General features: G+C 33.2%; 1 protein-coding gene across 1 annotated transcript; it reads right to left on the bottom strand.

Annotated features, from left to right (window-relative positions):
* Positions 1-506: 506 nt before the first annotated feature.
* Positions 507-19,531, bottom strand: LOC124361154. The gene is made up of 2 exons (XM_046815194.1): positions 19,466-19,531; positions 507-1,226 (listed from the first exon to the last, which is right to left on the bottom strand). The coding sequence occupies exons 1-2, from the start codon at positions 19,529-19,531 to the stop codon at positions 507-509; spliced, it is 786 nt and encodes a 261-aa protein (XP_046671150.1).
* Between the last annotated feature and the right edge of the window lie 341 nt (positions 19,532-19,872).

The following is a 19,872-nucleotide window of genomic DNA, read 5'->3' as shown; positions in this document are numbered from 1 at the left end:
CTTTAACAGAGATAATTGTGATTCCAGCTCTTCCACAAAAGAACTTACTGTACAGGATTGTAGTCTATAAAAAGCAAAAATATTACATCGAGTTCTGTTGTATTTAAGCTCGAACAAAACACAATCAGCCGTTATCATGTCAATTTCCACCTCTTGAACTGATAGCTCTTCGTCATAATAAAATACAACGCCTCCAGATCTGTACTGATTATTGCATTTGCCAATTATATTATAACCAGGTATTTTGTAAAAACTTAATTCTTCGCTGAGGATCCATACTTCACTTAAAATTATTAAACTAATTTTTTGTTTTGCATTATTGAGTTCTGCTAGAAAACTATTGAAATTTTGTCTCAAACTTCGAATATTTAAATGAATTATTGAGATAGAGCCATCAGCGTCCGGAGAGGATGGTGAGAAAAATGCTTCATTGAGAGAATTTAAATATGATTGTGAATCCAATTGAAATAAAATCAAAGCCACATGTTTGCTCACTGATTACAATTTTAGCGGTATTTTTCCACTTCATCAAGGCTAGTGATTTTGAAGTATTTCTCCCCATCATCCCTCCTGAGATAGAACTTGTCATCCTTAAACCAGACATACTTGACATTGCACTGCTTGCTTCTTTCCTTGAGTTGAGCCAAGAAGATCTTGTTGTCCGGTGACAGATGTTCATTGATGTACACCCTGGTGTCCGGAAAGACGTTGTTCACTCTGCGGGCTGATAGGTCCTTGTTTTTCTTGTAGTTGGTGATCCAGACATCCCTCTGCATCTTGGTCTGGAACTGGACGACCATGGGTGGAGCTCGACCTTGCTTGTAGCTGGGAACTCGATGTGCAGCCATCACCTGGGTGTCATGAAGCTCGACTCCTATGGCAGTGCCGATGTCACCCAGGATCTTCATAGTGTCCTCGTTCCGCGTTTCAGGGATGCCGCTGATCTCCAGATTGGTTCTTCTAGAGTATTGCTCCAGTTCTCTGACTTTACTTTTGAGCTCATTGACTGTCTCGCCCAACTTCAAGTTTGCTTCAGTTAACTTCTGGTTTTGTTTCATAATGTCGGCATAATCCAGCTGGACTTTTTTAAGCGTCTGGTTTGCTGTGTCAATATTTGCTGACAGGAACTCAACCGACTTAGTAAGCTCCTGCATCTGGTTTGAGTGAGACTTAAACTCTTGAAACATTTCTCTTTTGAATGCTTCCATGGTAGACACAAGAAACTCCTTTGTAATACATGTCGAACTAGATGACTTACTGCTTACTGAAGATTGTTTTTTAGATTTAACACATTCCTCACATTTCCAATCCTTATGGGCGGTACGAGTTTTGATTTTATCTTTGATACAGTCTATATGAAATACACGTTCACAACCACCAACACACTTCACAGGATTGGAATCCTCTTCAATACGGTTGCCGCACTCGCCACAGTTACCAAGAAATAATTAAAGTAGACGAAATATTCAGGCTAATACGCGCACACACGCCACTCTAGACACACGTGTAGACAGCTGTGTGACCTTGACTACGGGGCACACAGAGCAGTGCTGTTATCAGTCCGACTGCCGGACTACGACTGAATTTTATTCAAATTCGTCCTTCAAAAATTTTAACAGTTTTACTGAAAAGTCAAATGAGAAGCATATATTTAAAATAAATTAGACAATAGATTGCTGAAGGGTTACTAGGAGGTATTAGGAAAATAGACAAAAATAATACTGAAAACAATATGATTCTGTATCTCCATTTCTCTTGAATGGTAACTATCAATCACTTTACATTCCGCTTATTCACGTTATTAATTTGCAAGTAAAGTATACGTACAGGCAAATTTCCAGATCTTTTCAAGATCTCTCGTCATCTCATTATTTAAATCGAACGTCGTTACCGTGATGACAAACTATAGGCCAATTAGCCTTTTACGTGTATTTTCAAAGTCCTGAAAAGTGAAACATGGCTTGATGAGAATGGAAAAGGGATAGAGCTTAAGCGATATAAGTGGTACAAAACTATGATAGGTGCCAGTCGGAATGGTGTGTGTTACAGAGAGCGTGTATGTGGTGTAAGTGTGTAAGAAGTGGAATTGGGTGGCTGTGCATGGCCTAATTTGCAACTTTACATATAATAATTAATAATTCAAATTACTGATGGTGTATAACGATAACGATATACGCACCTGGAGCATCATAGGCATATATTTTGTAAAATGACCTACCAAACACTACTGCAATGAGTGATTATAATTGTAATATATTCATGTATCAACTGTCTAATAATTGGACATTAAGTTAAAATACCAGTATTTTTAGAGTTATAGTTAGTTTAAAAGTGTATATATGTACAAATAAAATAAACTTATACAAACATAGGGTTAAAGAGGTTGTCTATTTCCAAAAGCATACATTTCCCGCTCTTGCAAATCTACTTCTATAAAAGGAATATTTCCAAAAAACTTATGGGTGTTTATTGTTCTGCAAAATTCAAAATTGGTGCTAAACATCTCGACCTTCATCAAACGGTTCTGGAGATAAGGTGCGTTTAGATATACATACATAAACTTAATTATCAAAATCTTTTCGAACCGTCGTGAAGTGCTAATAATATTATGAGTGTTTTAAGTCCCTAAAATAATACTCCCAGCTGGCTCTCTTTGCTTGCATCTTTGGTAATAATTCTTTACATTTATGAATATATATATATATATATATATATATATATATATATATATATATATATATTTATATATATAAATTTGTGTAGGCTATACAAGTATCTAAGCAGTTACTTAGGCAACTTCAATGCAAAACGGACCCGCAGCCACCTAGATGGTGTTCTGCCATTTTGGGTTTGGTGCATAGATTTGTGATTGCATATCCAATTGGTACGACCTTGTTTTCTCCCTCACATTGCCTTTTTATTGCTTTATTATTGTACCTAAATAACATACACTCCTAATTTTGCTCTCCACAATCACTTTTGACTGCTTAAGTATCAATCACCACAACACAAATATTGCAATTTGAAACATAATGCTTTAAAATAGTAGCATTTATTATCATTTTAAGTTATGTTTACACGTTCCTTGACTTAATTTAGTTTTAATTTCTATCCGTATATAGTTATTATAATGGTCCATATATTTATATGACATAAATAATAGGAAAAACGTGAAACGTCTATTGTATAAACGTTTAATATTGCTATAACTCATAATTGGTGGCAGGTAAATATATCAGACTTATCGTACTGAATATTGCCGCAAGTTGTGTTTATGTCCTTGTAATGGAAACACACGGCAGCCGGTAAACACTGTAATGGATATTTACGCTGTATTGTTACCGTTTGCCTGAGCGCTACCAAATACCGCAAACACGTTTAATCTTTTATGTTCCAAACATTTATTTTTCAAGCATTTATTAGTTCCTACTAATTAATATATGTAAAAAAACGTGTTCACTTTGACACAGGAAACATTACAATGGTATACAACAATTCATTATCTCAATGGTTAGTCCATGTAAATTTAATTTCAGGTTTTACCATAATTATTCATGCTTTGAATTATATTATATTATTGCAGAAAATAACTGCTATTAACTGATTCTAATAAAAATATAAATAAAAAATTAAATAATAATCATACACGTATTCGGCAATTTTATTTGTCACGGTATACTATACAATTTTATTCTTAAGTTAATGTATCTCACAAGTGCAATTCATATTTGATGTAAATTAATTGTTGATTTGAATACTGGCTAAGAGTTAATACGAGGGTTTTTATAATTTTACTTTACAAATATACTGTCTTTTATATGTATTAAGTTTTCGGAGTCTATAGTACAGCATCCTGATAATGAGTGCGAACAACTTTACTTGTAGCTGTAAAGTGACATGTTTACAGCATCAATATATTGCTAATGTACCCTGTAACTGTCCAGTAGTGTCCAGTAACTAAGACAGATCGCCGAGATTTCTACCTAATATTACTCAAGAGACACTGGCTACCTGTCCAGTCCGTTAATGGTTTCTGTCAGAGGTAGTGTTACTATTATGTAAAGTGATGATTAGAATCATTTTATTTTACTAGACCCTTTTATATTAATGTATACACCTAATGACAAGTTCTATTGTTATTATGCTATAAAATACCAATCGATGTAAAACATAAACTTATTTGTACAAGTTACATTTCATTCAATGAAATGTGAAATATATGAATTGTTATTAAATGTGGTACAATGTGTAGGGAAAAATCAAAACCGTGTCTGTTATCAAGTCTTAGACAACTTTAAATTACATTATTTTGTTTAAAAGTGTACTAAAAATCTAATATTTAATGATATTATATATTTACCATTTAATCTTTAATAGGAAGAAAGAGTAAGAAATGTTATAGAATATTTATGTAAATAAACCAATTATTTTTAAATGGAATACACACGAAAGTGTATACGTAATTATATACCAGGGTATTGCCTCAAACTATAGGGACTTCTCAGAAATTGATTAAATGAAACTTTCAGATAGCGGTGAGAATGTTTGCTGAGATAATGAATTATTTATTAGGATTGTGTTCCTTGGGGCTTACAACTTCGTGCTCCACTGGTCAGTTACCATCAGGGTTGTTTGGTGGTTATCTTTGCAATATTGTTATTACAAAAACACACGTCTAAGTAGAACCTAATACGTAACATGTTTACACTCAAAACATATTTCTACAATGCAATTTTACTCATAAAATTTACTATAAATTAAAACTTTTGTAGGTTTTGTGTTGAATCTGTCGAAATATTTAATTACAAACATACATTTTTATAGTTTTCAAATTAGTCTTCTTAATTGATCGCCTTATGTAATCATCCCTGTAAGATAAATACCGCAGTTTTTTAATTATGTAATAGGGACAAAATAGAGTTGTGTAATAGGAAAAATAGGTTCCTTAATGAATTTCCACGTTCCCGTCCAGACTTGTAGTGGAAAAGGGTTCCCGATGAGGTGGCGGAGCTGATTGGAGAACACTCATGTTACAACTAAGGCTACTCGATGTCTCTTTAATCAACATGTAATCTATTACTATAGGGAACTGACCATAGGTATAATTAAAAAAACCTCACCATGCAACTTAGACTAATCTATATCATCTCTAATAATAGATTTCAGGTTGATCCGTCTTTCTGTCTATTCTTACCTCCACAACTGATCATTAGGATAACAATATTCGTTTAAAATACAATTGTGGCTTAATAATAGGCTCTGGGTTGATGTGATGCTATTGTTGGCTCTAAAAATAACCATATGATAAATTAAGACACCTCACCATAGACTAATAGACTAATCTTCAATAATAGGTTGCAGATAGATGTAAGCTTTTATTAACTTTTTTGACGCTAGTCGATGTTATCTTAATAATAGAATCTGGATGGTTCCGACTATTATATTTAAACCCATATTTTAACGCAAGGATGATTTGAGACATCTCACTATACAAATTAGACTAACCAATCTTATCTATAATAAAAGGTTCCGGTCTATTTGTCTATTATTGACCATGACTTACCTGGGGTATTATTGAAAACACCTTAGTATTAAAATGAGGTTATCTAATGGCATCTACATCGGTAGCTTTCAGAATGAGCTGTGTGCTAATGATAACTACATAACTGACCTTAACAATTATTGGAGACAGCTTACTGTTCTGGCGATACTTATATCTATCGGTAGTCTCTTGGTCGATCTATAATTGACTGTTTACTACATGACGGACCTTATGAACTATTGGAGACAGCTTACTGTTCTGGGGATACTCCTTACTGTTATGTCTATCGGTAATATCTTGGTCGATCTATAATTGACTGTTTACTACATGACGGACCTTAATAACTATTGGAGACAGCTTACTGTTCTGGGGATACTCCTTACTGTTATGTCTATCGGTAATCTCTTGGTCGATCTATAATTGACTGTTTACTACATGACGGACCTTAATAACTATTGGAGACAGCTTACTGTTCTGGCGATGCTCCTTACTGTTATGTCTATCGGTAATCTCTTGGTCGATCTATAATTGACTGTTTACTACATGACGGACCTTAATAACTATTGGAGACAGCTTACTGTTCTGGCGATGCTTCTTACTGTTATGTCTATCGGTAGTCTCTTGGTCGATCTATAATTGACTGTTTACTACATGACGGACCTTAATAACTATTGGAGACAGCTTACTGTTCTGGCGATGCTTCTTACTGTTATGTCTATCAGTAGACTCTTGGTCGATCTATAATTGACTGTTTACTACATGACGGACCTTAATAACTATTGGAGACAGCTTACTGTTCTGGCGATACTCCTTACTGTTATGTCTATCAGTAGACTCTTGGTCGATCTATAATTGACTGTTTACTACATGACGGACCTTAATAACTATTGGAGACAGCTTACTGTTCTGGCGATGCTCCTTACTGTTATGTCTATCAGTAGACTCTTGGTCGATCTATAATTGACTGTTTACTACATGACGGACCTTAATAACTATTGGAGACAGCTTACTGTTCTGGGGATACTCCTTACTGTTATGTCTATCGGTAATCTCTTGGTCGATCTATAATTGACTGTTTACTACATGACGGACCTTAATAACTATTGGAGACAGCTTACTGTTCTGGCGATGCTTCTTACTGTTATGTCTATCAGTAGACTCTTGGTCGATCTATAATTGACTGTTTACTACATGACGGACCTTAACAATTATTGGAGACAGCTTACTGTTCTGGCGATACTTATATCTATCGGTAGTCTCTTGGTCGATCTATAATTGACTGTTTACTACATGACGGACCTTAATAACTATTGGAGACAGCTTACTGTTCTGGCGATGCTTCTTACTGTTATGTCTATCGGTAGTCTCTTGGTCGATCTATAATTTACTGTTTACTACATGACGGACCTTAATAACTATTGGAGACAGCTTACTGTTCTGGCGATACTCCTTACTGTTATGTCTATCAGTAGACTCTTGATCGATCTATAATTGACTGTTTACTACATGACGGACCTTAATAAATATTGGAGACAGCTTACTGTTCTGGCGATGCTTCTTACTGTTATGTCTATCAGTAGACTCTTGGTCGATCTATAATTGACTGTTTACTACATGACGGACCTTAATAACTATTGGAGACAGCTTACTGTTCTGGGGATACTCCTTACTGTTATGTCTATCGGTAATCTCTTGGTCGATCTATAATTGACTGTTTACTACATGACGGACCTTAATAACTATTGGGGACAGCTTACTGTTCTGGCGATGCTTCTTACTGTTATGTCTATCAGTAGACTCTTGGTCGATCTATAATTGACTGTTTACTACATGACGGACCTTAACAATTATTGGAGACAGCTTACTGTTCTGGCGATACTTATATCTATCGGTAGTCTCTTGGTCGATCTATAATTGACTGTTTACTACATGACGGACCTTAATAACTATTGGAGACAGCTTACTGTTCTGGCGATGCTTCTTACAGTTATGTCTATCGGTAGTCTCTTGGTCGATCTATAATTTACTGATTACTACATAACTGACCTTAATTTATAACTCTCCATTGGAATTGGGCTGAGTTATAGTAAAAATTTGTACTTTAGTCCTACGGGTAACCACAATGGCAACAATAAAATATTGGATTATAGAAATTTGTAAATAATCTTGATTAAATTATTAGATATTATTGTAGTATCTAAATTTAGTGGATTGGATAGTAGGACTTGCAGTACATTCTATCGGATCCCTAGATGCTACGTTGTAGCAGTTTATTTGTTTATAGACATGTACGATGAGGGTACCTAGGTCTTGGCTGAGAATTAGTACAACCTATAATTCAGAGTGATTTCATAAGAATGTATTAAGTTATAAACTTTGTATTATGTATATTTATATACCTATTATTAAGGGTTTTGCGATAATTTTTGTTATGTGTCCCTTTGATGTTATGTTAGTTTAGCGATGGATATTTCAAGAATGAATAAACCGATATTTTTTCCACTTGGTATTAATGGTCTTATATAACCATAATGTCATCGTGAACATCGCAGACTATATGCATTTGTAAATAAACTGAAGTACAATCTAATGGCATTTCAACAAGAAAATAAATGCAATTCATTATATGAGATATAAACTGAAAATTCATGCAATTTAAGTAAATCCTGTTACTGTGGGTTTTGCGACTAGTACCTCTCAATAATAATAACTATGTAACACTGATGAGAAGTTTACAAACCACCATAGTTAACCTTTTCTGTTCATGCAAATCAAGCCAAGTAAAACAATCTCAATTATTAAAAATTTAATAAAAGATATTTGGGTACATCTTGAACTAGAAATGTTGAATTAGCGTTCAGTTCAGAACTTAAGAGCTAACAAATACAAAATACTTAATACTTTATTATGTATTTTCCTCTACGTGGAAACAATATGTTAACACCAGGTAATGTATACAACTGCGTAGTAACATCTACAACATATTCTGTGTGACAATCCATACTATAATTTCTTTGTAATACTCAGTTTATGTTAAATCTCACCTCATTCCCTCGCCCTAGTAATAAGATGCACCCGAGCTCTAATGTACTTCATTTATCTCGCTCCCAGTCTACTGCGTGTTATTGCCCGTATAAAACCTGGCTGCTAGTACAGAAATGTGTAACTCGTGACTCTTCCCTCGTCTCTGTACCAACTTTACTACTCTGGGTTTATGTCAGCATTCGGCATTATAAACGGTGAGTAGAAGTAATATGAGTTGAAATCTCTTTTATGCAGCCTAAGTGCTTAGTTTATTTGACTACGTTCCATGAGTTTTAAGTTCATTTTGTGTTTAAAAAACGTAAAATAAGATGTTTCTTATATTGAATGAAATGTTTAATAGTGATGAATAATAAATGGAGAGCACTTAACATGTAAACATGCGGCCGTGGAGAGGTAGCCCCGTCCGTGTAATCTGGCCATCAGTTAATAATGGATCGACATTAAAAAGCGTAATGATAGCATACGGTCGTCATATAACATTGGAAGAAACTGGTGGTAATACATACTTTTGTGGTTAGTTTTAAAAGGTTATGATTAGTAGTTTCTCTTATAATGACATCCGCAGAATCTATATACCCCATAATCAAATGAACCTCGTTGTATAAAATGAGTGCGTACCTTACGTAACACGTATTAAATATGAAGTAATAGATTACAAAATATGGCGAATAAAATATAATGGAACTAAACATTTAGTACTTTTAAAATATTACTTAATGTATTGTGTTATGTATTGAGGATATTTACTAATTTGAAAGATTATATACATAATCTGTGCCATAATAAACTAAATACTATGTATTGTATATTTTTGCTTCATTTAAGCTCATACTACAAACAAGAAGCATTCCAAATATTGTAACCTCTATTATATTTTTATCGACTTTATGTATTTTTGTTCAAGTTTTATTTATTTCACGCTTCATGGTTACCTTTTGGAGTCCAAGCACGTTCTATTTGAAGCAATAAAATAAAGAAAATTCTTTTCAATTTCATTTGGTTTTTAGAGACGTTAAATAACATTTCACTGTGGAATGTGTTATAGTTCCAGGTTACCTTCATTCTGCAAGTTAACAATTGTACATTTGAGAACAATTTAGTGTAGACGAAATATTTTTCAAAGATGCGAACAAATCTCACTGATTTTAATAAACACTTCATATTATATGTTTAGTGTATTATCCTTTTGGAGGCCAAGTTTTGGTTGGACATTTATTGTAAACTATGTTTTACGCACTACATGTAGGATTTTAATAATGTTGAATATAATTTTTAATTCTAATCTAGGTCTATCGTGCATTAATTAAATAGTATTAGTTAGACTTAAAGACAACGTAACTAATAAACGGAGCACACATAACTTGCACTCACGGACAGGTGTTGGCTTCATCAGCAGGTTTTCAAATTTTAAAAAAAATACCCCAGCGTCAAAGAGTAAAAAGCGTTCCAGAAATATTTTTGAATAAACATATTTTATAATGATATAAACTTCTGGTATACCACTGCGAAACCGTTCATTAAGACTAACTGTCGCCGGTGGTGTGAGCATTAAATTGGGATTGAATTAGACAAGATTACATGTTGTAAATATTGTACATGTTGTTGTGCTTATGTTGTAAATTTTATTTATGTAATACGGTAACTTTTAATATGCATTACAAAATATTCATAATTATTTATAAGTTTATTTCATTTTATTTGGTAAATACTTATTGCGCAATGCAAAGAATGGTTTATTATTTTATAAAGAAATCAAATATGCTGAAGGTAGGAGACTGGTTCGATTCTTTCGGAGTAAATAAACATTTCATTTGGTAACAATTTATATTCTCCAGTTTCCGATCACGTTTGTTTCAACATTCCTTACTTTTTCTCTTTTAGTAAAATTAATAAAATAATATATTAAAGTAAACGACAATGAAATCACAAATATTAAAACTTTTTTATTGATATATTTAGAACATCTCTGTCTGCTTTACACATCAAAGCAGGACTGTTACGTTCATATCACATACCTAATTTAACATTAATTAATCCTACTATCTCCGCTAAAGAATCCTTCTGCTATGCAGTAAAACATTTTATTCGTTGATAAATCAGTGTTATAAAAGTACGGTGAGTTTCATTCTTATAAAATAAAATCACTGAAAGATAAAAATAATAAAATAATTTACTTCATAGAGGTAATTTTCTTATTTTTGAACTCTGTACAACCGATTGATTATTTTTTGGACTAATTGTATGTGTATCAATATTTAATTAGTAGCTTTTGTATACACTTGTATAAACACTTACAACACAGGAAGAAATTGGATTGAACTTGTATAAATCAAGATATTTATAGTTTGGATTAAGAATAATTAATTATAGAACAAAATATCGACCGATGGCATTTCCTTCGACCTTTACTCGATTTTTGCCGTTTGAAAAGCTGTGAATAGAATGTTTCTAATTAAAGAAAAGTCCATTTGCAAACATTTCAATAACACCTATTAAAAACTATTTTTTGAAATTGAAATTGAGGTGGCTAAATGAATTGACAATCCATTACGAAGCCGGCACAGCAAACGCTATCGCATGAAATTAAACATTTATTTATCATTACGATACTGTAACACCATATTTACGTTTGTTTTAACTCAACTCTATTATGTGTTTACATTTCATTCTATTGTACTTTAATATATTATTACGGTGTTTTAGGTCTGTATTTTTAAATAGTTTCTTTATGTGTTTGCAGTTTTTGTTTATAATTTATAATTTGTAATTTTAAAGTATACATTAAAGGTTTAATTCATTTATATGTAACAATTAATTTATACGATAGACTTTCATGAAATAAAATCATTTAATGAATGCAATATTGACTATTGTATTATATTATTACTTTGAACATGTTAACTACATTGAAAATGAAATAAATATACTATTTATGGTTTCACAATGCCAAAACTTGTCTTTATTTTAGCTATGACAGACATGGTAGTAATATATTAGACTAAGTACATTTTTCTGCCTGGTTTGTAGCTTTTCTCGTTCTTCGACCCAAATTGATCCTCCTGCTTCTTTTAAGCGACATAATCTGAAACTAAAAGTAAATCCATCCACACAAAACAAACAAATCGAGGAACTTGTTTGTCCATTAAGAAGACACGAAATTACAACATTATCAACAAAAATATACGCACACCGGATTTTTTAAATGCGTGCTTTACTTTAGGTAGGCAGCCATTACTTCTAAGTCCACGGAACCCAATCAAAAAAGGTAGTAGAACTAAATAAAGGTTATTATACACCTAGTTCTGCATGTCAAACAAAATTATACTTTGTAAGGTCCATGGGAATTAATTTAAAACCATTATTTGGGTGAAATGTTTTATTTATCTTATTTCCTATATTTAAATTAACTCACTGTTGTAACTTTTCACCTAAATAAATTAATTATTAACTATAAATATAATGTTTAGTTAATATGCCTTATGTGTATCGATGTCAATTAGATCTTTTACAACATATGTTTTTTATTGATGCCATTTGACTTAAATATCAAGGTCACATTGTTCTTGAACTGTTAGCTAGCATAAGTTTGGATAAGAAGAAACTTTTTGTTTATCATTATTTGTGGGGAACTTTTCTTTTCGTAAAACATTTGTACATACATTTTTTATATTGCCGAATTGTTTGACTGCCTTCGATGGTTTCTCTCAGCAGAACCTTTGTCGATATAACAAGGACACCACGAGCATATACTGTACTTATTACATGAGTTCTAAACACTCCTGTGAAAAAAAAAACTGTAAGATACTCTAATCCGTTCCAAGAAGTTGTAGAGTGAAACAGTTTTTATTTTGCTTATCTATAAAGTACCTAACCATCAATTCCCCTATTTAAGAAAATATATACATAAGCACTTAAAAATAATCACTTATAATATGTTATTGAAGTCTTATTGTTTTTCTGTCTGTAGTATTGGGAAAGTATTGCTCGTTAAGTTATGTAAGTGACCATAAAACAATGCTATATGGCAATGTAAAGAAACGGAACGAATTTAAATAATACCTTATGTTCACACCTTCATAAATAGTTCAATAAGGTATATTTTACAGCAATTTTTAGACTGTATTTTAAATGCATTGATTATTTTAGTGAGATTCGTCATTGGTGCATTATGTAATAAAAGTTAGATAGAATTTTTTATCTGTATTTCACTATTAATTAAGCACTATACAAGTAATATTTTATAATGTTAAAATTTAAACAGATGTTTCAGCCTACTTGTAATGTTTGGTCTAAAGGTCTAACAGTAAAGTTGTCAAGTGTCAGTTCCCTTTGAATTACAACTCCTAAATAATTTTATTATTTTCCTGAATTCTACAAAAATATTCTGATTCATTTGTGTGGCTTTTATCTCCTTATAAACCTTTCTTGGATTTCAAAGAATTTTCCAAAACAGTTCATCCGTTCTCGAGATTAGCGCTTATCAATACATTTGGTGATTCATTTTTTATAGTACATTTATCACATACTAAAGAAATCTTAAGAGTTTGTTATCCTGTTATAAACTAGGAAGTGTTTTATTGATTAATTAACTGACAATCCTTATTTTATGAAGTATTCTCGTCTACACTGGGCACATCTTAAAATTGTATGAAATTACAAATTTAGAATCTACAGAAAAAACAGTACATGTTACATTTTTGAACTGTAGAACGTTATCGGGCCTTCGTTTAGGCCTTGTAAGATAACTGTTTGAAATATTGAACCTTGCCTGACGTGGAAATGATTAAAATGCATACTATAACTTGCATTTATAACTGTGATAACTGTAGTTCACCTCTACATTGACAAGTATCTCTTAATGAAACTCTGATATAGTTTTGTGTCACAATTCGTCAAAACACAACCCAACTCATTTTCCGTGATATATCTCGTCAGCTGTAATTATGACGCTCACTCTATGATCATAACGTTTGTATCAAGTACTTCAGTACAAGATCAAATAGGCAACAACCAGTGACGTTAGAATACAATTCCGACCAACACTAATATATCAAAGATGCCGTCACAGATTTTCCCACTGATGAGGCTAATTGGGGCGTGGATGTGACAATGTATTCTGAATCAACCACATTTCAAGTAAATATTAGATCATAATATCAAATAAAGCCATGTGAAAATAAGTAAGGTTAACCAGAGATAACATCATAATTCGATAAGAAAGATACAACTACAGATAACATCTAGTCTAGAACCTATAATTAGCTTATTTTAAGAATGTAGTTTATAACTTAAGAAAGTAAATTTCACATAGGTTAAATAAACTTAAATAATGTCGTAACACTGAATATGGAAAAATTTACATATTTATAAAGATTGAGGTTCATTAAAAAGTTGTATCTTTAATCAAACGATAATTTATGAAACGTGCAGAAAGTTTTTCTTGCATTACTCGGAAAACAACATAGTATCTTGTTTCTGAGAAAGTTATAACAAGCAAAAGTTTGATTGGAGCTGATACTAATACATATATGCAATGAAGCTAAGCCTGCCTAGTTAACCTACTTTTATGGCCTTCTACTAAATACTTTATTCTAAAATTAGCTTGTTTAGAGTGTAATTAGAGTCTACTTTGATCAAGAGTAAATACCAGCGATGTCTTCCATAACCAACCAGCTATCTCTTCTATAACTGGGACTAAAGCTTTAATGAAATCACTTCACGGTAGCTTGTTACGCTTGTTTTATTGCCTCCGGTAAACCGTATATCTCTCTTTATGTATCCACAAACGTGATTGTGTTCGTGCCGGCTGCTTTACCTTGTTGGTTTAATGTTCAGAGTCTGAGGAGACACGTGACAAATTGCGACATTGTTATTTAATATAACTCCAACCTTTACTTACCAATATAAATATGTATTGCTAATAAATATCTTATAGTGTATTACAACTTTAAATATGTTTTTTTGGTTTTAAACTACAGCTGAATAGAGATATTGATTAAAAATATATTTTACATTTGGGGAGGACAGACACAATATGAAATAATTGGTTTATATTTCTTAATGTAACCCCGACAGCAGACATTCAACCACACACGTTTATGCCAATGTTATTATATTTCTTTCATTAACAGAAGTTAGATAAAACTTTTAAATAATATAAACTTATATTTATTAAATTTGTAAAAACAGCAATAATATAGCCTAATGTAGTTTAAAAAAGATTGAACCACTCACAATACTTGCCCTACTGACACTCGAACGCTGATCTCTCATTTGCTAATAGAGTATGATACCATTACACCACAGAGACCTTACTCTTTATGATTCAATTACTTTGTATCTAGCCGGTTCTGTTATATTTGTATTTAAATAACCAAACTAAACACCTGTAAAACGTCTTTATTTTCTATATAACTCAGCTTGTGGGCACGATAACTGTTCCAAAAAGCCCAAACTATTTCACTATAAAAAATGGACCTTTCAAATAGCTTTAGCTTAACCATGTTCCTTGGCCAGTTTGGTACACTAATTTAATTTTAATATGATGGCAGTTTAATGTTTTTAAAATGTCATAGCTTTGTACCCTATAAACTAAAAAAATTGATCTTTTTTGGGATGCTTATAATAATTTCAAAATTGGTTGTTAGACCTTTCCTATCTTGAACGGTTTTCGAGATATTGAGTATACTAGTGTAAATATTATGAGAATAATTTTTGGGTTTTCATAATATCACCAAATTGCACTGACTGAGCTGGAAAATATATATAACATATGTTTTATTTATTTATGATATGTTGAAATATACTGTAAACAAAATGATAATAATTTAATAATGTCGCAAATGTAATTAAATCAAATGTATTGTATTTTAATACAGTAAATGTTTTATCAGACAGAAAATATTATTGCACAGGTTAAGAAAGTTATAGCTTTATTATTAAATACGCATTTCAGATGTAAAATGAATGTATTGGTAGGTTATTATCATTCAGGAGAAAACTTCTGCTATTATATCCCAGAAATATACTAAGTTTTCCTTAAAGTGTACAGTAACAATTCTCTGTATAGCATCAATCTGTCTAGCAGTTGTATAAACCAGTTCAACACACAGACACATACATGGCAACAAATGTTGACAACACATCTGGTGCAAAAGCATACCGAATCCCCGCGTTGGAACTCACCTTCGCTTCGTAGGTAATAAATTCTCTTAATGGAGGCTATTCAATCCACTAAAAGCTCTGCCCAAAACAGCTCCATACATTTCACTGCAAGGTTTGACAGTAGTCATTAAAGATTTCGTCATTATTAGTCGTTATATAAATACTAGCGATTCCGGTTGTGTACCGTCCGTCTGTGCTTAATGATCTGCATGTGACCGCATGCCGAACGTACCGTGGCTTCAATTGTATTTTAAAACATTATTTCTGTAATTTAAAATGTTTAGAGACGTTTACTCTTGTACTATGTGCTTCGGCGTCATCTGTAATATTAAGGCTAGGTTGGTATGCAAAAGTGCAAAGAATAATCTCACCCAAATTCCAAAGTCCACCCGACTTAACACAATTTCTATAAACTTGTACACAACTTAAAAAATTCAGTGCCCAATCAAAAGCCGCCTGGAAATGTGACACGTATAGGGAGGAAACGCGTTCGTCTGCGATTAGCATCGATGCCGACTCTTCCGTTTTATTGAATACCTTAATAACTTAACGCAGTAGTAAACACAGACGTGGAGAATGTAAAAACAAAACTGGTTAATACAACAATTAAAACCTTACAGGTTACTCCGAGTGTATTGGTTTCTAAAAATCATACAAGGAATTTTGTTCGGATCTGATAATTCGAACGTTGTAGGGTTTGATCATGGCTAAATTGGCCGGATCAAAATGTGAGGTACTAAAATGTACAGTGTATTTTTTTTATTATCTTGGGTCGTCCATTCAAAATTTATTTTGTGATTAGTTTTCCCGTCAACAATGATTAACGGGATCGAGATAAAACAAGTTCGCCTCAGCTATCGTGCCACGACATGTTCGCCGCTTGACGGGTTGCGGCATGAACGATAAGTCGCGCATGCGCTCCAACGCAAACTCGTCAGACGGACCGGCCAGCAAGGGAGCGAGAGGTCAGTCTACATATGCCAATCACCACGTAAAGACACACGGTGCGCTGAGATCTTAACCTCACTCCTGCCGACTTGTTCGTGAGATACGGACGTATCGAATACTTCTTGCTATTGGTAATATATTATCTTCAATTACTATATTTATCATAATTAACCTTTCGTTCATATTCTGTATCGTTTTTATATGTTGTGCCACACGAAATTTACTTATAACGTATTAATCTTAGTATTCTTTTACTTTACTTACTTTCTTACTTAATCTATGATCGTGCAATACGGACCTAATCTTTAAATTGGTTATTGGTATTATTGGTTCTTTACTTTACTTACTATCTTACTTACTCTATGTTCGTGCAATACGGACCTAACCATTAACATTAGTATTAGTAGTTCTTTACTTTACTTGCTATCTTACTTACTCTATATGCGTGCAATACGGACCTAACCTTTAAATTGTGTACTATTAGTTCTTTTACTTTACTCTTACTATCTTACTTACTCTATGTTCGTGCAATACGGACCTAACCTTTAAATTGTTTATCGGTATTATTGGTTCTTTACTTTACTTACTATCTTACTTACTCTATGTTCGTGCAATACGGACCTAACCATTAACATTAGTATTAGTAGTTCTTTACTTTACTTGCTATCTTACTTACTCTATATGCGTGCAATACGGACCTAACCTTTAAATTGTGTACTATTAGTTCTTTTACTTTACTCTTACTATCTTACTTACTCTATGTTCGTGCAATACGGACCTAACCATTAACATTAGTATTAGTAGTTCCTTACTTTACTCGCTATCTTACTTACTCTATATGCGTGCAATACGGACCTAACCTTTAAATTGTGTACTATTAGTTCTTTTACTTTACTCTTACTATCTTACTTACTCTATGTTCGTGCAATACGGACCTAACCTTTAAATTGTTTATCGGTATTATTGGTTCTTTACTTTACTTACTATCTTACTTAATCTATGTTCGTGCAATACGGACCTAACAAATAGATTATTGCTCTGGGTCTATTATTATTTCTCTTACACTTTTCTTACTTAATATTTGTAAATACGATACTGACCAAACATTATATGTTGTTCTTAGTGTTGATATTACTTTTGCTCATACTATTTTACATAGCATACAGTGTGTTGCGATTTTGAGGTAGCTTTGATTTAGATAGAGATCTAGGTATTTACACTTTTGTGTTTTCTTTAATTGATGATAGTAAATATCTTATTTATCGACATCGTTTTATTTCAAATTCTAAATTTTTTCAAGGCCAGTTGGGTAATGATGATTTACTAAATGCTTCAACGTTACCACCACCTTAGGTGATAGCAATATATCTGAACCCAACTGCCATATACAATCCAAAAGAATAAAATTTAGACCCCTGGATCGAATCCCCGCTTGATTGGGCTCATCTAGGGTATGCGATACGTGTCATTCTTAACAGTAAATGGTTGTGTTGAGAAAAGACACGTCACATTTTGGCGCCCGAACAGGGACGGATTTTCGGACAGACTAGACTAATTGTTTACATTACAGTGATCGTCACGTAAAAATAACCGATAAAAATTAAATATCTAGACTCATATTCTATTTTAGTCCTACCGTATCTACATTGACACATCATGTTTCCATTGAGCTTTCTCCGAATCTGGAGGCTCTTACGTCTTCAGTTTCATTTAAATATACTGCCTACTGGTCGTTCGAAAACTACTGACCCTAAGAGTGAGGATAATAAGTCACACTCACAGACTGGAACTTTAACTACAGATGTTGATATTACTAGCCCTCTTAAAGACGCAAATGTTGCTACCACAACGACTAAAACGTCTACTGATCCATCAAGTCAAGTCCATTCCGGTACAATACCAAAAGTATTGCCCGTTACTACTGAATCATTAGCCTCAGGGAAACAAACCACGATGAGGGGAAGTTCCGAAAAATTTGGATGGATTTATAATCTGAAGAAGCCTGAGTTGATTGAAGAAATGTCAAAATATGGGTTACCAATCGAGGGAAATAGTGAATATCTACGCTCTCGTTTTGTAACTTTCTTAAGGAGCCAAGGATCAGTTCGAACTCCCTCTACATATACAAAGAGTTTAAAATAATACACTTTTAAGTGCTGAAAATACTGAGGTTCAGGGTACTTCAACTATTCCTGCTGCCTCTACTCTTAATACCAGAATGGAAGATTCCTCCCAACTTGAACTTGCCAGTTTTCGAGAAATCTTGGGTCTTTATCAGAGCGCTAGTGCAGAAACAGTAAAAAGAGTTTTAGTTAATTTAAAAAATATGTCTTCATCCGAAACCAATCATATTCAGCAAGAACCTTTACAACCGGCAAGCCAAAGTCCATATACACTTTTAAATCCTAATACGGCCGTTACTTATTTAGCTCCCCCGCGATCCTATATTTACCACTACGGTACCAATAGATAACGGAGTTCAAAGTAACGAGTTGCGGGATACTGCCCCCATTAGCGCTAAAAATTCGGCCCATATATGCAATATTGCCAGGAAATGGAATCTGCATTATGAAGGAAATGGAGATCCAGTATCTTTCTTAGAGCGACTTAACGAGTTAATGGAATGTTACGATATATCCAAGGAATAAATCTTAAGAGCTCTTCCGGAACTACTACGGGGAAAAGCCCTGTTGTGGTTTAGAAACCATAGAGAATTTTGGGATAGTTGTGAGGACTTTCAGACTTCGTTTGAGATGCAATACTTACCCCCAGGTTATCGACGCAATCTTGAGGATGAAATCCGCCAGCGTACACAAGGAGAGGCTGAGCCATTTCGTAGCTTTATTGTGGCCATAACTACACTAATTCGACGAAGAGGAGGATAGAAATAGAAGAAAAAATCGATCGTATTTATTGTAATATGAGACCATAATATAAACTAATTATGAGAATCGGGAATGTAAAGTCTATACAGGATATGATTAAAGAAGCCGAATATTACGAAAGCTATGAAAGAGAGCGTCTTCTTTACAAACCTCCACCTAACCCTGCACAAACACTGGTCCCAGAAACTGCGTACTATTCCACCAAAAATAAGCAGGTAAGCATGGAAGGAATGAGACATCGCCAGTACAACCCCACTCCCAGGATATGGACAGATAATGGAAACCGGG

The sequence above is a fragment of the Homalodisca vitripennis genome, chromosome 4, assembly GCF_021130785.1.
Source record: "Homalodisca vitripennis isolate AUS2020 chromosome 4, UT_GWSS_2.1, whole genome shotgun sequence".
Lineage (NCBI taxonomy): Eukaryota > Metazoa > Arthropoda > Insecta > Hemiptera > Cicadellidae > Homalodisca > Homalodisca vitripennis.
This window is presented reverse-complemented; position numbering and strand designations above follow the sequence as displayed.

Excerpts from the sequence above, each read along its gene's own strand:
- LOC124361154 (XM_046815194.1), bottom strand. The coding sequence starts at position 19,531 with ATGGCTCAGCCTCTCCTTGTGTACGCTGGCGGATTTCATCCTCAAGAT. Across the intron at positions 1,227-19,465 it reads ATTGCGTCGATAACCTGGGG|GAGTTTCTTGTGTCTACCAT; the intron begins GTAAGTATTGCA and ends TGTATTACAAAG.